Below are 18,848 nucleotides of genomic sequence, written 5' to 3'. Positions count from 1 at the left end.
CAGACTGAAATTGGCCCTTGGGCTGCTAATCTGTGGCACTTTCAATTCTAAAGGGAAAGACTGGCACTTATGTTGGTTAGGTTAAGTACTAGGCTGCTATAACAGAGACCAAAAAAATAATGTGGTTAAAGTACATTAAAATCTATTTTTCTTTTTGTAACTGTTCCAGATGACAGGCTAAGTTGGCAGGGGGGTTCCACTTCACACCGTCATTCAGGGTCCCAGCTTCCTCTGTCTTACTGCTTTCCCTTCCCATGGGCTCTGGCTTTGTCTGCAGACCAAAATTTTAAAATTCGGGCTTAATGGATCAGTAGAAATATACCTCCACCCCACCTTAAAAAAAAACAACCTGTTTTCTAAGATATTCCAAAATACAAGTATAGAAGGAAAATGTGACTGGACGTAAGCTAAAATAATTTACATTGTGCTTTAGAGGGCTACTAAATAAGGGTATCTCAAGGCGCTCATCCGAATCACTGAATCAGTATTCATTACACACCTAGAACCAGAGATTGTGCTGGGCCCTGTGGGCATTGTCAGATCAGGAGACACAGCCTGCTCTTACCTGGTTTGTTGTAGGAGTGCTGAAGGGCAACAGGAAAACAAATCACTGTCAAATAAAGAGAAAGAGCCTATGACAGAAGGCAAGTCGAGCTGAAGCTCTACTCAACAGTATTGACTGAGCACAGCTGATAAGTATGGACTGAGCTGGGGGGACGGGGAAGAGGAAGGAAGGAGCCACATTGCCTCCCCTCACGCGGCTCATAAGCCAATGGGGAGTTCACCGAAGGAGGAATGAAAATTCCAGGGAGGAACAGTTGATGAGGTCAACTTTTCTTTAGGAGCAGGAGAATGTGAGTTCTGTGAGAGCAGTGTCTTCGGGATTTAGCTCAGGGTCTTCATGTCACAGACAGTCCCAAGTACTTAATGGAATGTAGATGGCCTGACCACGAGGGAGCTCTTTTCTCTTTGAGGAGCCCAGACCCAAGCATGAAAAGTCCCAGACATTGGCCTGGCTTACCAGTGACGGGACCATATTTACCATGGGAGAATAGACTAGAGATACACTCGTCCCTCCGTATGCGTGGATGTTGGTTTCAGGACCACCGTGGGTACCAGAATCCTCAGATGCTCAAGTTCCTTGTGTAAAATGGCACAGTTGGCCCTCAGTATCCACAGGTTCTGCACCCCCTATACGGAAGGCGGGCTGTACATTCTTTGTGGTGAAATGACCTGTATGTTGCAGTTGGCCTACATCCACTGGCCAGGTGAGGTTTGATAATTTAGAGCTGAGAGCCTTTGCTCTTCCAACAGGACAAACAAACCTACCACCTCATGTATAAACTTTCCTCCTCAGGTACATTAACTCTGTTTCATGGACATTTCAACTTTCTTTAAAGACCAGCCCTCCAGATGGTTTGTCTGTTTCTTCCCCAACCTCTGAAGGTTCTGCAAGGTTACCTGTGTCTCTGCAAATCGAACTTTTTTCCTTTAAGAGGTAGATAGATGTGCAGTCCCTTAATGAGATAAGATTTGGTTCCCATATAATGGCATTTTCCATAATAACTGCTGCTATCATCAAGGTAAAGAGAGATGCTTCCCCTAACCATCTGTAACAGAATTTAGCTTTTCATATTTCTGCCTCTCTAGAAAGCCTGATCTCTCCCCACTGTGAGTATGACTGACTCCAGGTATTGAAACCTGTACTCTGATTGGAAATTCATTGAACAAGACTTCAGTGAGGGAACTATTTTAGCCATTTTATCTAAAATGAAAAAGAACCTGCTCCTTATTTCAATGTCCTGTACAATTGCTCCTGAACAGTAGTTCAGAATTGGAGAGAGTCAGATCAGTGTGCAGTCTGGCTTTTCACCTAAGACATACTTAACAAAAGTATATGTTTTGCACTCATTTCTGAGAGGCCCTATTCAAAACATAAATCTTGGGACCTTTTGGGAATGTTTAATCAGCTTTCTATCTGAAGATCTTTTAATGCTAACATCTGAATTCTGAATTATGTACTTGAATTTGCCTTTTTATTGTCTTTTCTATTTTTCTCTCATCTTGCAATAAAGTAGAACACCAAGATTGGTGTTATTTCCCTGAAAGTCATTTTTGTGATTTGGTTTGTGTTAGTGAGAACGAAATACTAATCTGCTCAGGTTTGCTTAGTAATTACGCTAGCTGTGTCATTTTTTCCATCATTTCTCAGGTTTCATTTCTCGTTGCTATCTTCTTCTAGAGTTCATCACTGGGTTTCCAAGTAATTGGTGAAGGAACAAAACCAGTTTCATAGTCATTTAAAGTTACATGGAGTGTTTACACTGGCCTTTCCTTGGGGACATATTATAAACATGAAGTAGTCAAGGCAATCTGATAATCTCATGATACTGTAAAGGGATGGTTGCTTCAGAATTTGTGAAATAATTCTACTCTTTATTGTTATTTTTCTGGTTATTGTACGTTGACATATATTTGATCTTCTAAATTAGACATATTCTATTAAAATAGGCTTTAGGAGGCAGGTGGCTGGAAGGGGAAGGAGGATCCAATTGTTATTTTTGCAGTGACTTTCAGGGTGACACAAAATCCTAGCTTTAGTGTGGGACTAGATGTTTTTTAGCCCCTTATGTCCATTATATAATGCTGCTCTTTATCTCTGTTTTTATTTGGTCTCCCAAAAATATTAACCATAATCACAACAATAGGACAACCCCAGACATTTCTCATCAGGGAAACTGATAGCACCGTCTCGATTGGAAGCTTTGTCTACGTGGTTTGCCCATCCTCTCCTTGTCCTGTTTAGTTGGGAGGAACTATTTGGATAGTTCATTTTAATAGTTTTCAGGTGCACGTTGGCTTGATTTCATTGCTAGAGGTGAGAGAGAAAAAGAGACAGAAATAAGAAGTTCGGTTAACGTTTTTATAAAAAAGGAAAGAAAGCATATTGAACCCAATTTGAGTCGTGTTCATTCAGAGGCATGTCTGGAGTGCGTGCTGAATACCAGACACTGCATTAGGACCTGGAGGGCTGGAGACACAGAAGATGCTCTCTCTCCCCGCAGAGGGCTCACAGTCTAATGTGAGAAAAAGACAAAATTACAATTCAGTGTGCTAAGTCCTAGGTTAGAGCTTAGTACACCAGGAGAATATTGAGAAAAGAGAAAAGAAGTCTTCGCCAGCAGTGGGGGTAACCAGGGAAGGTTTTTGATAGAGATGACAACAAAGCTGAGATTTAAAGGACAAGTAGGAGGTGGCCAAACAAAGGGTATGAAGGACAAGGCAATTCAGGGAGGAGCATGTATTCCCTTAGGCCAAGAGGTAGGGCTGGAAGAGAAAGACAAGAGATAGAAAATGAGCCTGAAGAGGAAAACAGAGGGGGTGTGGAGGTCGTACGCCAAGTGAAGGAGTTTGTACTGAACCCTGAACACTCTGTGGGGCTCTTGCAAGATTTCTGACAGGACAGTGAGTTCTGAACGCTTTGCGTTTATCTCAGATTCCTCAACACCTTGTTCTTTTCTACCTCAGGGCCTTTGAACATGCCAATCCCTCTGCCTTAAGAGCTCTTCCTCCTCCTTTTCCGGGCTGTCTCCTTAGTATCTTTCAGATGTCAGCTCTTAAGAGAGACCTTCCTTGACCACTGTTTCTAAAGCTTTTCTTATTTGTTTCCTTCATATTATTTATTCCCTTTATAATTTTTAAAATAATTCATTTGTTTTAGATTTTCAGCTCTGCCTAATCCTAGACTGTCAATTCCCTGAAGGTAGGGACTGTGTCTCAAACCCTTGGCCCAATGCCTGGCACACGGGAGGTGCTCAAGGAGTATTTGCTGAATAAATGAATGAATCATCAGATTTGCCCATCAGGGAGACAGCTCTGGCTGCAGAGTGGGGAGCAGACGAGAGGAGAAGCCAAGACTGATGACAGAGGATGTAGGAGGTTGTCCCATCATGCTGGTGAGAAGTAGGAGGAGCCAGGGCCACAGTTTGAAGGGAGAGATGGAGATATACATGGAGTGAAGAAACAGTATGAAATGGAATCAGTGGAGATTCGTTGGATGTGGGTGTTTGTAAAAGGCAAGATTCAGGAATGACACCAAACATAGAAAATGAGATGAACAGTGGATGGTTCATTGAAGTAGGGAATTCAAAAGAGTAAGAACAGGTTTTTGGAGAGAAGAAAAGGAACTCGGCTTTGGACATGTTGGGTCTGAGGATACCCGTGGGCTATCTGGATAGAAACATCTAATAAACATTTTGATTTATGGGTTTGGAGCCCAGGAGAGAGATCTTGGCAAAAGATAAAGATTTGAGAGTCATTGGCCTATAGATTCATTCATGCACTGATTCAACAAATATGCACGCACTTACTAACTGCTGTGTCCCAAGTATTAAATACAGTGGTGAAGCAAGCAAACATTTTTCTAGTTTCACAAATATCACAGTCAAGCCTGGTAGCTGATATCATGGAAATAAAGAAAATAACATAGGGAATATATATATATAAGGAGAGATGAGCACAAATGCTGGAGAATACCAGCATTGAAGAGGTGGACAAAAGAAAAGGAACAATCAGGAGAGGATGATGGTTTGAATGGATGAGCCCTCAGGTTTCCCCCTCCCAAGTCCTCATGCTAAACTAAACTAAGTCTTCAAAATAGATTGGTTGCTTTTTCCGGTGGCAGGATTAAAGTACGTTCACATTCACTCTGTTCAGAAATTCATTTTAAGTCGTCCTTAAAATAAGGAATTTCACAGGTTGGAACTGAAACAAGTATCAGCCCGCAAGCAAGTGACGCAGACAGAGATGAGCAAGAGCTGGAGATCAACCCAGATTTTCCCACTCAGCTCTGAATTTCCTTGCTATTGTTATATGGGTCTTAAGTCAAACTTAACGTACGTTGTGGTTGGATTTCCTTTGTTATGGTCTGTGGGATAAATGTGATGTTAACGTTGTCACAGTAGAAAGAGATATTATGCTGTTTTGCCAAGACTTCGTTAGAGATATTTATTTATTATTTATTTATTTATTTATTTATTTATTTATTTATTTATTTATTTATTTTTACTTCTCAGTTCTTTTAACCCAAGAGGCAACACCTCAGGCACTTACCAAGTAGAAGTCAACGAAATACCTGGGTGTGGATTTTTTTGAGGTGAAATTTCTTAGGCACTTCTTCAAATGAATTTTGCCTTTTTAAAAAAATTGTGGTGTATCTACATGATTCTTTTTTTCTTTTTTTTATTAAGATATAATTGGCATAAACATTCTGTGAGTTTCAAGTGTACAACACAACGATTCAATTTGTATGTACTGCAAAATGATCACCACAATTAAGTCCAGTTGACATCCATCACCACACATCGTGCCATTTTATTTTTAAAAAGCAAGTTCTGATTATTGCATATTCTAAAAATTAGAGCCGCTTCATCTAAAATATCATAGATTGTATGTTTGATATAAAAATTGACTGAAAATTGTCTTTTAATTCTCAGCCAAAACATCTTTCTTATGCAAAAGTCCAGTGTAACCAAAAGAAAAAGAATAATTTGTAGGTCCATTTATAATTCTACAAAGCGTGGTGATTTTTTTTGCATGTGTTTATGTGCATGATATTTAACAGATTTATTGGTGCATAAACTATGCCACAGGTAAACTTGCTTCCTTTCAGTAGTGGGCAAAATCTTGCTTTTATCAATAACATAAATCTTATTTATGGATTGTTTGTTGTTCATTCAGACTAGTCCAGTTTATTACATTGCGTTTCTTAAAGGTATGTTTCTTATTTCAAAGAACACTTATTTTAAAAAAAAAATCCCTTCAGCCAACTACTTTTCCTTGACCCTAATTTTAAAGCAGGAGATTACACTAGCCCTATAAGCAGATCCCTCAACTAGATTCTACCTGTGAGACTCAGAATCAGAAAACTTTAGAGGCAGAGAGGGAAATGACATTCGTAAATTATGTATTCCTTGCCATTTATAAATATGTTCCTGTATATACCATAAAAATAAATAAGCAGTTGACAATTAGATGTAATATCAGATATCTTAAAGGAAATTAATTATATCCAGCAAAAATAAAGCAGATACAGAAATCAAAGAGTAAGTCATTTTGAACAATTAATTTATTATCTTTTCTCAAAAAATAAGGTTCAACCCACCCCTCCACAAAAAACTCTTGTCTCAAAACAAATATAAAGTTTTATTTGTGCTCAAAAGAATTTGTGTTTATGTTTCAAGGGTTGGGGCTTGTCTTTTGCAGTCTGACTTCTTAAGGATTCACACTATGGTGCCTGTAGAAATGAAGGGGGAACATCTTTAAACCTTGTTTGGTTTGAAGGAATGGATAGCTAATCCCAATCAGATGTTTCTTTAGAGAACAATGTTTAAAAACTGTTAGGGAATTTAGCTATCCTAGCTGATTCTTAGGTAGGCTGTTTTCATCCCAGTTGTGAAGGTCTCAGAGGTCAGCCAAGGTAACCATTTATTTTAAATCGTCTTTTGTTTCAGATTTCCTGTTGAACTTTTTTTTTTAACCATTTCAAAAATCACCCAGTTGTTGTGTCGTAGCTTTCCATATCCTCCAGATTCAAAGATTCAAACCAAAAAACCATCTATGCAACTAAATGACTATACCCTCCTACGTGACTCTAACTAGAGCAGAATATGAAATTAGACTTCACATTTTTTAATCACAGTGAAACTAATATTTGAAATTCTCTTGTCAGATGTCTTCTATTTATGACACTTCGCTTCTTTTGTTTTTGTTTCCCCAGGACATTTGGGCTTCCAGGACAGTTTTGTCACATCAGGGGTTTTTAGTGTGACTGAGCTAGTAAGAGTGTCACAGAGTAAGTATAATTTTGCTTTGATTTGGTACAGATTTGCCTTGGGTTTGTGCTTACCTTTTGCTTAGGCCTCCTAAAGACATAAATACCTTTCAGAATCTCCTTTTCATACTCCCACTGGAAGAATTTTGCCACGTAGTTTGTTTGACAGCCAAGAATTTAGATCAGGAAAAATTAATATCATCTTAATGTGAGATATAGGGAAAGAACTGAAATCCTGAGTGTCTCACATAGTCCCTAGTTTATAGTGTGAACCTGTTTTAAAAAAATTGAGGCTTCCCGGATTTCTAAGAAATTCTGAGTTTTAAAAGAATTTGTTTTTGACCTTTAAAGAATGCTAATGCCCTTAGCATGAGTGACACCGTGCAGCATGATCATTACCAGCTTGTCAATTATCACCAACAACAGTGAATTAAGAGTACCTGTCACCACCCTGTTCCATTGATCAAAGGGTCATTGATTGTATTTTTGCTATGACATAATCCAGACAGTCCAAGGAGAAAGTATAGGATTCTCACTCTCCCTCCCTCCACCCCATGTAAACACACACACCCCCCCCACACACACTGTTGCCTTCCCACAAAAACATCTCTTTGTTTTTATTTAAAACCATACCTATATTACCCCTGAAACTAACATAATGTCATACATCAACTATACTTCAAAAAACTAATAATAATAATTTTCATCACGCTTCAAACAACTTTGCAGGCCTTGAAAAGATCATAGGCCTTAGGCATTGTGCCTATTGGGCTTAATGGATTAAAATAAAAGTTTCTGGCTAACATTAAAAAAAGCGTATCTACAATGACTATGGTGTTCTAGGTCCCAATACCAAGGAAAAATATACTGAATATTAAAATTTTATTTTTTTATCCCCCTTCAACTTCAAAACACCACTGGTGGATAAAATTTACATTGTTGAAATTGGTTTCAAGCTGCATCAACTTCTTTGTGGAATGAGGTGGAGTAAAAATAAATATTTTTATTTCAAGTTCATATCCTCCATTCACTGTATTACAGTCTTGCAAGCTTGACCGAGTAAGCAAGTCAATCTCATGACAAGATGTCAGGTCAAGCAAGCCAAGCCATCCTGATCTCACAGGCTCAGGTTCTGTCTGTTCTTATTTCTTAAAAATCCAGAAAGTGGGATACAAGGTGTGGGCAGGGGATCTGAGGGTGGAGGGAGAGTCTATCCGCCAAGCACTGTGCTAGGTTTTCATGTATGTTACATAAAGTTAATCCTTGCAATAAACATGTGAGATTAAGAAATTACTCTCATTTTTACAAATGAGTTAAATCGAGGGTCTAGTTAAGTCATTTTTCCAAAGTCAAACAAGTGGGTAAAAGGTTAAGCTAAGTCTGTGTAGCACTAGAATCTGTACTCTGAGACTAGCCCAAAGGAACTTGAAGAAATCTACAACCCAAGACTAGACAGGGAAAACAGCAGGAAGTTAACCATGGGTGTTAGAATTCTACAGTCGGGAACCCTTGGTTAATGCTGGGATGTTCTGGTGTAGGGGGTCAGAACCGTAAAGAATGAAGCATTATGAGCAGCAAGTTATGACTTGGAATGGCGAAGTTGCTGCCATGTGATGAAGTGTGCTTAGAGTAACAACCAGCGAGCTGCAGAGAAGATTGCCTTGTTAACTTGGAGGATATATACTGCCCTAGCACAGCTGATGACCCAGTTATTTGCCATAGACAAATAAAAATGCATTTGTATGTATATTGTTTTACTTTTTTAAAGATTTTTAAAAGGTGATCATCGTACATTTTTCTTGGAATTTTAATAATAATAGTAATATAGAGTATATGTATTAGAGTATAACTGTCCTAATGGCATTACTGGGGCACACATTCATTCATAGAGCCCTTACTGGGATCTAATCATAGCCTTCATGAGTGAAAAGAAAACCCTTTTAAGATTGGTGCACAAGACCTTTTTTATTCTACCCTTGCTGCTGTAATACGTACCTTTGGTCTTCATTACTGTCAGTGTCCTGAGGCCTGGGGGTTTGTATGTGAAAGCCCACACCGCTCAGAACCATCCCCAGAATCTCGTCCTTCTTCCACTGTCTCTGTGTCCCTTTAAGGTCTTCTATCCCAAGCCTTATCAGTTCCAAACTTGACTAGATTTCCATTCAGTCTACCACACGTGGTTGCCAAGGGAATTCTCAACCTGCCTTCAGGATTGCCAGGGGGTATGGCCAGACCACACACTGAATCTACAGAGGGACCTGGTTTGTTTCCTGTCCCTGTTTAGAGGGCTGTGCTGCTTATGCCTGGCATAGTATCCTTCGGCTCCTGAATGCTTTTCGATTCTGTACGCTGCTGTGTAATTGCTCTAGGACTCACGCACACATGCCCTCATGCTGACTGAAACTGTTTGGCAAGAGTGGGACTGGGCTGTGTCAGCTGAACCATGGCTTCTGGCCAAACTGCTGTCCAGAGCCCCCTCCCTCCTGCAGATCTTTAATCCAGGTTTGTTCAGGGTCTGTGTCTCAAGACTGCCTTGGCTGATGAGGGAAGGGTCCCCCAGCTCGTGTTTCCTCACCCGCACACCTTTCTGAAAGACGTAACACTCAGACCACAGGATGGAGTCAAAATCCTTAACCATTCCTTACGGCGCTGCCCACCTCCCCACGTTAGAAGAGCTAGGCATCCATTCTAGAGGTGCAGTGGACACTTTTTCCAGATAAGTGGGGCTGGGGTGCATTCTGTAACCTTGAGATAGAAATAAGCTAACTGGCATGTAAGTGGATTAAATGCATGATGTTAGCCCTGGTAGGAGCATAATGTAACATATGAAAAATTACAGTAGCCAGCATTTATCACGCATGCACCAAGCAGCCAGCATTGTGCTAGGCACCGTTCAGTCCTCCCATGGTTGCCGTTATTGTCCCTTTTAATAGATGAAGGAGTCGGTGATGCTCAAAGTTAAGAAACTTGCTCTTTTCACTTTACTGTACTCAGCTAGCTGCCTGTAGACATTTTTGTCATGACCTCTCCTATTAACTGCATTATAAAACTAAACAATCCAAAGATTCTGCGCTTTTATTAAATTATCATTTCTTATTAGGGTTGATAAACTTTTCAATTGTTAATATGTGCATTAAAAAAAAAAGTTTAAATGATTTTCAGGTAAACCAAAACAAGTAAAATACTTAATTACAATTTTTTTCCTGGATTTGTTTTCAGGTTTGATTTTTTTTTAATGAATAGACTTTCAATATCGCTTCCTCCCCAGTTTCCTTTATGATGGACATCTTTTGTTAGTGTGCTACATTTATTATAATTGGTGAGCTGATATTGATACATTATTATTAACTCAAGTCTGTAGTTTACATTAGGGTTCATCCTTTGTGTTGTACATTCTATGTGTTTTGACAAATGTATCCACTATTACAGTATCATACAGAATAGTCTATTACAGTATCATATTATTACACTATTACAGTATCATACAGAATAGTCTATTACAGTATCATATTATTACACTGTCACAGTATCATACAGAATAGTCTATTACAGTATCATATTATTACACTGTCACAGTATCATACAGAATAGTCTATTACAGTATCATATTATTACACTGTTACAGTATCATACAGAATAGTCTATTACAGTATCATACAGAATAGTCTATTACAGTATCATATTATTACACTATTACAGTATCATACAGAATAGTCTATTACAGTATCATACAGAATAGTCTATTACAGTATCATATTATTACACTGTCACAGTATCATACAGAATAGTCTATTACAGTATCATATTATTACACTATTACAGTATCATACAGAATAGTCTATTACAGTATCATATTATTACACTGTCACAGTATCATACAGAATAGTCTATTACAGTATCATATTATTACACTATTACAGTATCATACAGAATAGTCTATTACAGTATCATATTATTACACTATTACAGTATCATACAGAATAGTCTATTACAGTATCATACAGAATAGTCTATTACAGTATCATATTCTTACACTGTCACAGTATCATACAGAATAGTCTATTACAGTATCATATTATTACACTATTACAGTATCATACAGAATAGTCTATTACAGTATCATATTATTACACTATTACAGTATCATACAGAATAGTCTATTACAGTATCATATTATTACACTATTACAGTATCATACAGAATAGTCTATTACAGTATCATATTATTACACTGTCACAGTATCATACAGAATAGTCTATTACAGTATCATATTATTACACTGTTACAGTATCATACAGAATAGTCTATTACAGTATCATATTATTACACTGTTACAGTATCATACAGAATAGTCTATTACAGTATCATATTATTACACTGTTACAGTATCATACAGAATAGTCTATTACAGTATCATATTATTACACTATTACAGTATCATACAGAATAGTCTATTACAGTATCATATTATTACACTATTACAGTATCATACAGAATAGTCTATTACAGTATCATATTATTACACTGTCACAGTATCATACAGAATAGTCTATTACAGTATCATATTATTACACTGTCACAGTATCATACAGAATAGTCTATTACAGTATCATATTATTACACTGTTACAGTATCATACAGATAGTCTATTACAGTATCATATTATTACACTGTTACAGTATCATACAGAATAGTCTATTACAGTATCATATTATTACACTATTACAGTATCATACAGAATAGTCTATTACAGTATCATACAGAATAGTCTATTACAGTATCATATTATTACACTATTACAGTATCATACAGAATAGTCTATTACAGTATCATATTATTACACTATTACAGTATCATACAGAATAGTCTATTACAGTATCATACAGAATAGTCTATTACAGTATCATATTATTACACTGTTACAGTATCATACAGAATAGTCTATTACAGTATCATATTATTACACTGTTACAGTATCATACAGAATAGTCTATTACAGTATCATATTATTACACTGTTACAGTATCATACAGAATAGTCTATTACAGTATCATATTATTACACTGTTACAGTATCATACAGAATAGTCTATTACAGTATCATATTATTACACTATTACAGTATCATACAGAATAGTCTATTACAGTATCATATTATTACACTATTACAGTATCATACAGAATAGTCTATTACAGTATCATACAGAATAGTCTATTACAGTATCATATTATTACACTGTTACAGTATCATACAGAATAGTCTATTACAGTATCATATTATTACACTGTTACAGTATCATACAGAATAGTCTATTACAGTATCATATTATTACACTGTTACAGTATCATACAGAATAGTCTATTACAGTATCATATTATTACACTGTTACAGTATCATACAGAATAGTCTATTACAGTATCATATTATTACACTGTTACAGTATCATACAGAATAGTCTATTACAGTATCATATTATTACACTGTTACAGTATCATACAGAATAGTCTATTACAGTATCATATTATTACACTGTTACAGTATCATACAGAATAGTCTATTACAGTATCATATTATTACACTGTCACAGTATCATACAGAATAGTCTATTACAGTATCATATTATTACACTGTCACAGTATCATACAGAATAGTCTATTACAGTATCATATTATTACACTGTCACAGTATCATACAGAATAGTCTATTACAGTATCATATTATTACACTGTCACAGTATCATACAGAATAGTCTATTACAGTATCATATTATTACACTGTCACAGTATCATACAGAATAGTCTATTACAGTATCATATTATTACACTGTCACAGTATCATACAGAATAGTCTATTACAGTATCATATTATTACACTGTCACAGTATCATACAGAATAGTCTATTACAGTATCATATTATTACACTGTCACAGTATCATACAGAATAGTCTATTACAGTATCATATTATTACACTGTCACAGTATCATACAGAATAGTCTATTACAGTATCATATTATTACACTGTCACAGTATCATACAGAATAGTCTATTACAGTATCATATTATTACACTGTCACAGTATCATACAGAATAGTCTATTACAGTATCATATTATTACACTGTCACAGTATCATACAGAATAGTCTATTACAGTATCATATTATTACACTGTCACAGTATCATACAGAATAGTCTATTACAGTATCATATTATTACACTGTCACAGTATCATACAGAATAGTCTATTACAGTATCATATTATTACACTGTCACAGTATCATACAGAATAGTCTATTACAGTATCATATTATTACACTGTCACAGTATCATACAGAATAGTCTATTACAGTATCATATTATTACACTGTCACAGTATCATACAGAATAGTCTATTACAGTATCATATTATTACACTGTCACAGTATCATACAGAATAGTCTATTACAGTATCATATTATTACACTGTCACAGTATCATACAGAATAGTCTATTACAGTATCATATTATTACACTGTCACAGTATCATACAGAATAGTCTATTACAGTATCATATTATTACACTGTCACAGTATCATACAGAATAGTCTATTACAGTATCATATTATTACACTGTCACAGTATCATACAGAATAGTCTATTACAGTATCATATTATTACACTGTCACAGTATCATACAGAATAGTCTATTACAGTATCATATTATTACACTGTCACAGTATCATACAGAATAGTCTATTACAGTATCATATTATTACACTGTCACAGTATCATACCGAATAGTCTATTACAGTATCATATTATTACACTGTCACAGTATCATACCGAATAGTCTATTACAGTATCATATTATTACACTGTCACAGTATCATACCGAATAGTCTATTACAGTATCATATTATTACACTGTCACAGTATCATACCGAATAGTCTATTACAGTATCATATTATTACACTGTCACAGTATCATACCGAATAGTCTATTACAGTATCATATTATTACACTGTCACAGTATCATACCGAATAGTCTATTACAGTATCATATTATTACACTGTCACAGTATCATACCGAATAGTCTATTACAGTATCATATTATTACACTGTCACAGTATCATACCGAATAGTCTATTACAGTATCATATTATTACACTGTCACAGTATCATACCGAATAGTCTATTACAGTATCATATTATTACACTGTCACAGTATCATACCGAATAGTCTATTACAGTATCATATTATTACACTGTCACAGTATCATACCGAATAGCCTATTACAGTATCATATTATTACACTGTCACAGTATCATACCGAATAGCCTATTACAGTATCATATTATTACACTGTCACAGTATCATACCGAATAGCCTATTACAGTATCATATTATTACACTGTCACAGTATCATACCGAATAGCCTATTACAGTATCATATTATTACACTGTCACAGTATCATACCGAATAGCCTATTACAGTATCATATTATTACACTGTCACAGTATCATACCGAATAGCCTATTACAGTATCATATTATTACACTGTCACAGTATCATACCGAATAGCCTATTACAGTATCATATTATTACACTGTCACAGTATCATACCGAATAGCCTATTACAGTATCATATTATTACACTGTCACAGTATCATACCGAATAGCCTATTACAGTATCATATTATTACACTGTCACAGTATCATACCGAATAGCCTATTACAGTATCATATTATTACACTGTCACAGTATCATACAGAATAGCCTATTACAGTATCATATTATTACACTGTCACAGTATCATACAGAATAGCCTATTACAGTATCATATTATTACACTGTCACAGTATCATACAGAATAGCCTATTACAGTATCATATTATTACACTGTCACAGTATCATACAGAATAGCCTATTACAGTATCATATTATTACACTGTCACAGTATCATACAGAATAGCCTATTACAGTATCATATTATTACACTGTCACAGTATCATACAGAATAGCCTATTACAGTATCATATTATTACACTGTCACAGTATCATACAGAATAGCCTATTACAGTATCATATTATTACACTGTCACAGTATCATACAGAATAGCCTATTACAGTATCATATTATTACACTGTCACAGTATCATACAGAATAGCCTATTACAGTATCATATTATTACACTGTCACAGTATCATACAGAATAGCCTATTACAGTATCATATTATTACACTGTCACAGTATCATACAGAATAGCCTATTACAGTATCATATTATTACACTGTCACAGTATCATACCGAATAGCCTATTACAGTATCATATTATTACACTGTCACAGTATCATACAGAATAGCCTATTACAGTATCATATTATTACACTGTCACAGTATCATACAGAATAGCCTATTACAGTATCATATTATTACACTGTCACAGTATCATACAGAATAGCCTATTACAGTATCATATTATTACACTGTCACAGTATCATACAGAATAGCCTATTACAGTATCATATTATTACACTGTCACAGTATCATACAGAATAGCCTATTACAGTATCATATTATTACACTGTCACAGTATCATACAGAATAGCCTATTACAGTATCATATTATTACACTGTCACAGTATCATACAGAATAGCCTATTACAGTATCATATTATTACACTGTCACAGTATCATACAGAATAGCCTATTACAGTATCATATTATTACACTGTCACAGTATCATACAGAATAGTCTATTACAGTATCATATTATTACACTGTCACAGTATCATACAGAATAGCCTATTACAGTATCATATTATTACACTGTCACAGTATCATACAGAATAGTCTATTACAGTATCATATTATTACACTGTCACAGTATCATACTATTATTACACTGTCACAGTATCATACAGAATAGCCTATTACAGTATCATATTATTACACTGTCACAGTATCATACAGAATAGCCTATTACAGTATCATATTATTACACTGTCACAGTATCATACAGAATAGTCTATTACAGTAATCATATTATTACACTGTCACAGTATCATACAGAATAGTCTATTACAGTATCATATTATTACACTGTCACAGTATCATACAGAATAGTCTATTACAGTATCATATTATTACACTGTCACAGTATCATACAGAATAGTCTATTACAGTATCATATTATTACACTGTCACAGTATCATACAGAATAGTCTATTACAGTATCATATTATTACACTGTCACAGTATCATACAGAATAGTCTATTACAGTATCATATTATTACACTGTCACAGTATCATACAGAATAGTCTATTACAGTATCATATTATTACACTGTCACAGTATCATACAGAATAGTCTATTACAGTATCATATTATTACACTGTCACAGTATCATACAGAATAGTCTATTACAGTATCATATTATTACACTGTCACAGTATCATACAGAATAGTCTATTACAGTATCATATTATTACACTGTCACAGTATCATACAGAATAGTCTATTACAGTATCATATTATTACACTGTCACAGTATCATACAGAATAGTCTATTACAGTATCATATTATTACACTGTCACAGTATCATACAGAATAGTCTATTACAGTATCATATTATTACACTGTCACAGTATCATACAGAATAGTCTATTACAGTATCATATTATTACACTGTCACAGTATCATACAGAATAGTCTATTACAGTATCATATTATTACACTGTCACAGTATCATACAGAATAGTCTATTACAGTATCATATTATTACACTGTCACAGTATCATACAGAATAGTCTATTACAGTATCATATTATTACACTGTCACAGTATCATACAGAAATAGTCTATTACAGTATCATATTATTACACTGTCACAGTATCATACAGAATAGTCTATTACAGTATCATATTATTACACTGTCACAGTATCATACAGAATAGTCTATTACAGTATCATATTATTACACTGTCACAGTATCATACAGAATAGTCTATTACAGTATCATATTATTACACTGTCACAGTATCATACAGAATAGTCTATTACAGTATCATATTATTACACTGTCACAGTATCATACAGAATAGTCTATTACAGTATCAATACACTGTCACAGTAGCATACAGAATAGTCTATTACAGTATCATATTATTACACTGTCACAGTATCATACAGAATAGTCTATTACAGTATCATATTATTACACTGTCACAGTATCATACAGAATAGTCTATTACAGTATCATATTATTACACTGTCACAGTATCATACAGAATAGTCTATTACAGTATCATATTATTACACTGTCACAGTATCATACAGAATAGTCTATTACAGTATCATATTATTACACTGTCACAGTATCATACAGAATAGTCTATTACAGTATCATATTATTACACTGTCACAGTATCATACAGAATAGTCTATTACAGTATCATATTATTACACTGTCACAGTATCATACAGAATAGTCTATTACAGTATCATATTATTACACTGTCACAGTATCATACAGAATAGTCTATTACAGTATCATATTATTACACTGTCACAGTATCATACAGAATAGTCTATTACAGTATCATATTATTACACTGTCACTAGTATCATACAGAATAGTCTATTACAGTATCATATTATTACACTGTCACAGTATCATACAGAATAGTCTATTACAGTATCATATTATTACACTGTCACAGTATCATACAGAATAGTCTATTACAGTATCATATTATTACACTGTCACAGTATCATACAGAATAGTCTATTACAGTATCATATTATTACACTGTCACAGTATCATACAGAATAGTCTATTACAGTATCATATTATTACACTGTCACAGTATCATACAGAATAGTCTATTACAGTATCATATTATTACACTGTCACAGTATCATACAGAATAGTCTATTACAGTATCATATTATTACACTGTCACAGTATCATACAGAATAGTCTATTACAGTATCATATTATTACACTGTCACAGTATCATACAGAATAGTCTATTACAGTATCATATTATTACACTGTCACAGTATCATACAGAATAGTCTATTACAGTATCATATTATTACACTGTCACAGTATCATACAGAATAGTCTATTACAGTACATATTCAGTATCATATTATTACACTGTCACAGTATCATACAGAATAGTCTATTACAGTATCATATTATTACACTGTCACAGTATCATACAGAATAGTCTATTACAGTATCATATTATTACACTGTCACAGTATCATACAGAATAGTCTATTACAGTATCATATTATTACACTGTCACAGTATCATACAGAATAGTCTATTACAGTATCATATTATTACACTGTCACAGTATCATACAGAATAGTCTATTACAGTATCATATTATTACACTGTCACAGTATCATACAGAATAGTCTATTACAGTATCATATTATTACACTGTCACAGTATCATACAGAATAGTCTATTATGTATCATATTATTACACTGTCACAGTATCATACAGAATAGTCTATTACAGTATCATATTATTACACTGTCACAGTATCATACAGAATAGTCTATTACAGTATCATATTATTACACTGTCACAGTATCATACAGAATAGTCTATTACAGTATCATATTATTACACTGTCACAGTATCATACAGAATAGTCTATTACAGTATCATATTATTACACTGTCACAGTATCATACAGAATAGTCTATTACAGTATCATATTATTACACTGTCACAGTATCATACAGAATAGTCTATTACAGTATCATATTATTACACTGTCACAGTATCATACAGAATAGTCTATTACAGTACTCATATTATTACACTGTCACAGTATCATACAGAATAGTCTATTACAGTATCATATTATTACACTGTCACAGTATCATACAGAATAGTCTATTACAGTATCATATTATTACACTGTCACAGTATCATACAGAATAGTCTATTACAGTATCATATTATTACACTGTCACAGTATCATACAGAATAGTCTATTAC

General features: G+C 34.5%; 1 protein-coding gene across 13 annotated transcripts in view; it reads left to right on the top strand.

Moving 5' to 3' along the window:
- The window catches only part of NFIA (nuclear factor I A), a 392,763-nt gene that overhangs the window by 226,632 nt on the left and 147,283 nt on the right, over positions 1 to 18,848 (top strand). For all 13 annotated transcript variants that reach the window (XR_014261496.1, XM_082453615.1, XM_082453621.1 and 10 more), the window contains one exon: positions 6,779 to 6,853. Coding sequence is in view for 12 of the 13 variants with exons in the window: in XM_082453615.1 (XP_082309741.1) it covers positions 6,779 to 6,853 (75 nt within the window). In the remaining variant the exon portion in view is untranslated. The remainder of the gene's footprint in view (positions 1 to 6,778; positions 6,854 to 18,848) is intronic.

Source organism: Balaenoptera physalus, assembly GCF_965194825.1.
Source record: "Balaenoptera physalus genome assembly, chromosome: 1".
Classification (NCBI taxonomy): domain Eukaryota; kingdom Metazoa; phylum Chordata; class Mammalia; order Artiodactyla; family Balaenopteridae; genus Balaenoptera; species Balaenoptera physalus.
This window is presented reverse-complemented; position numbering and strand designations above follow the sequence as displayed.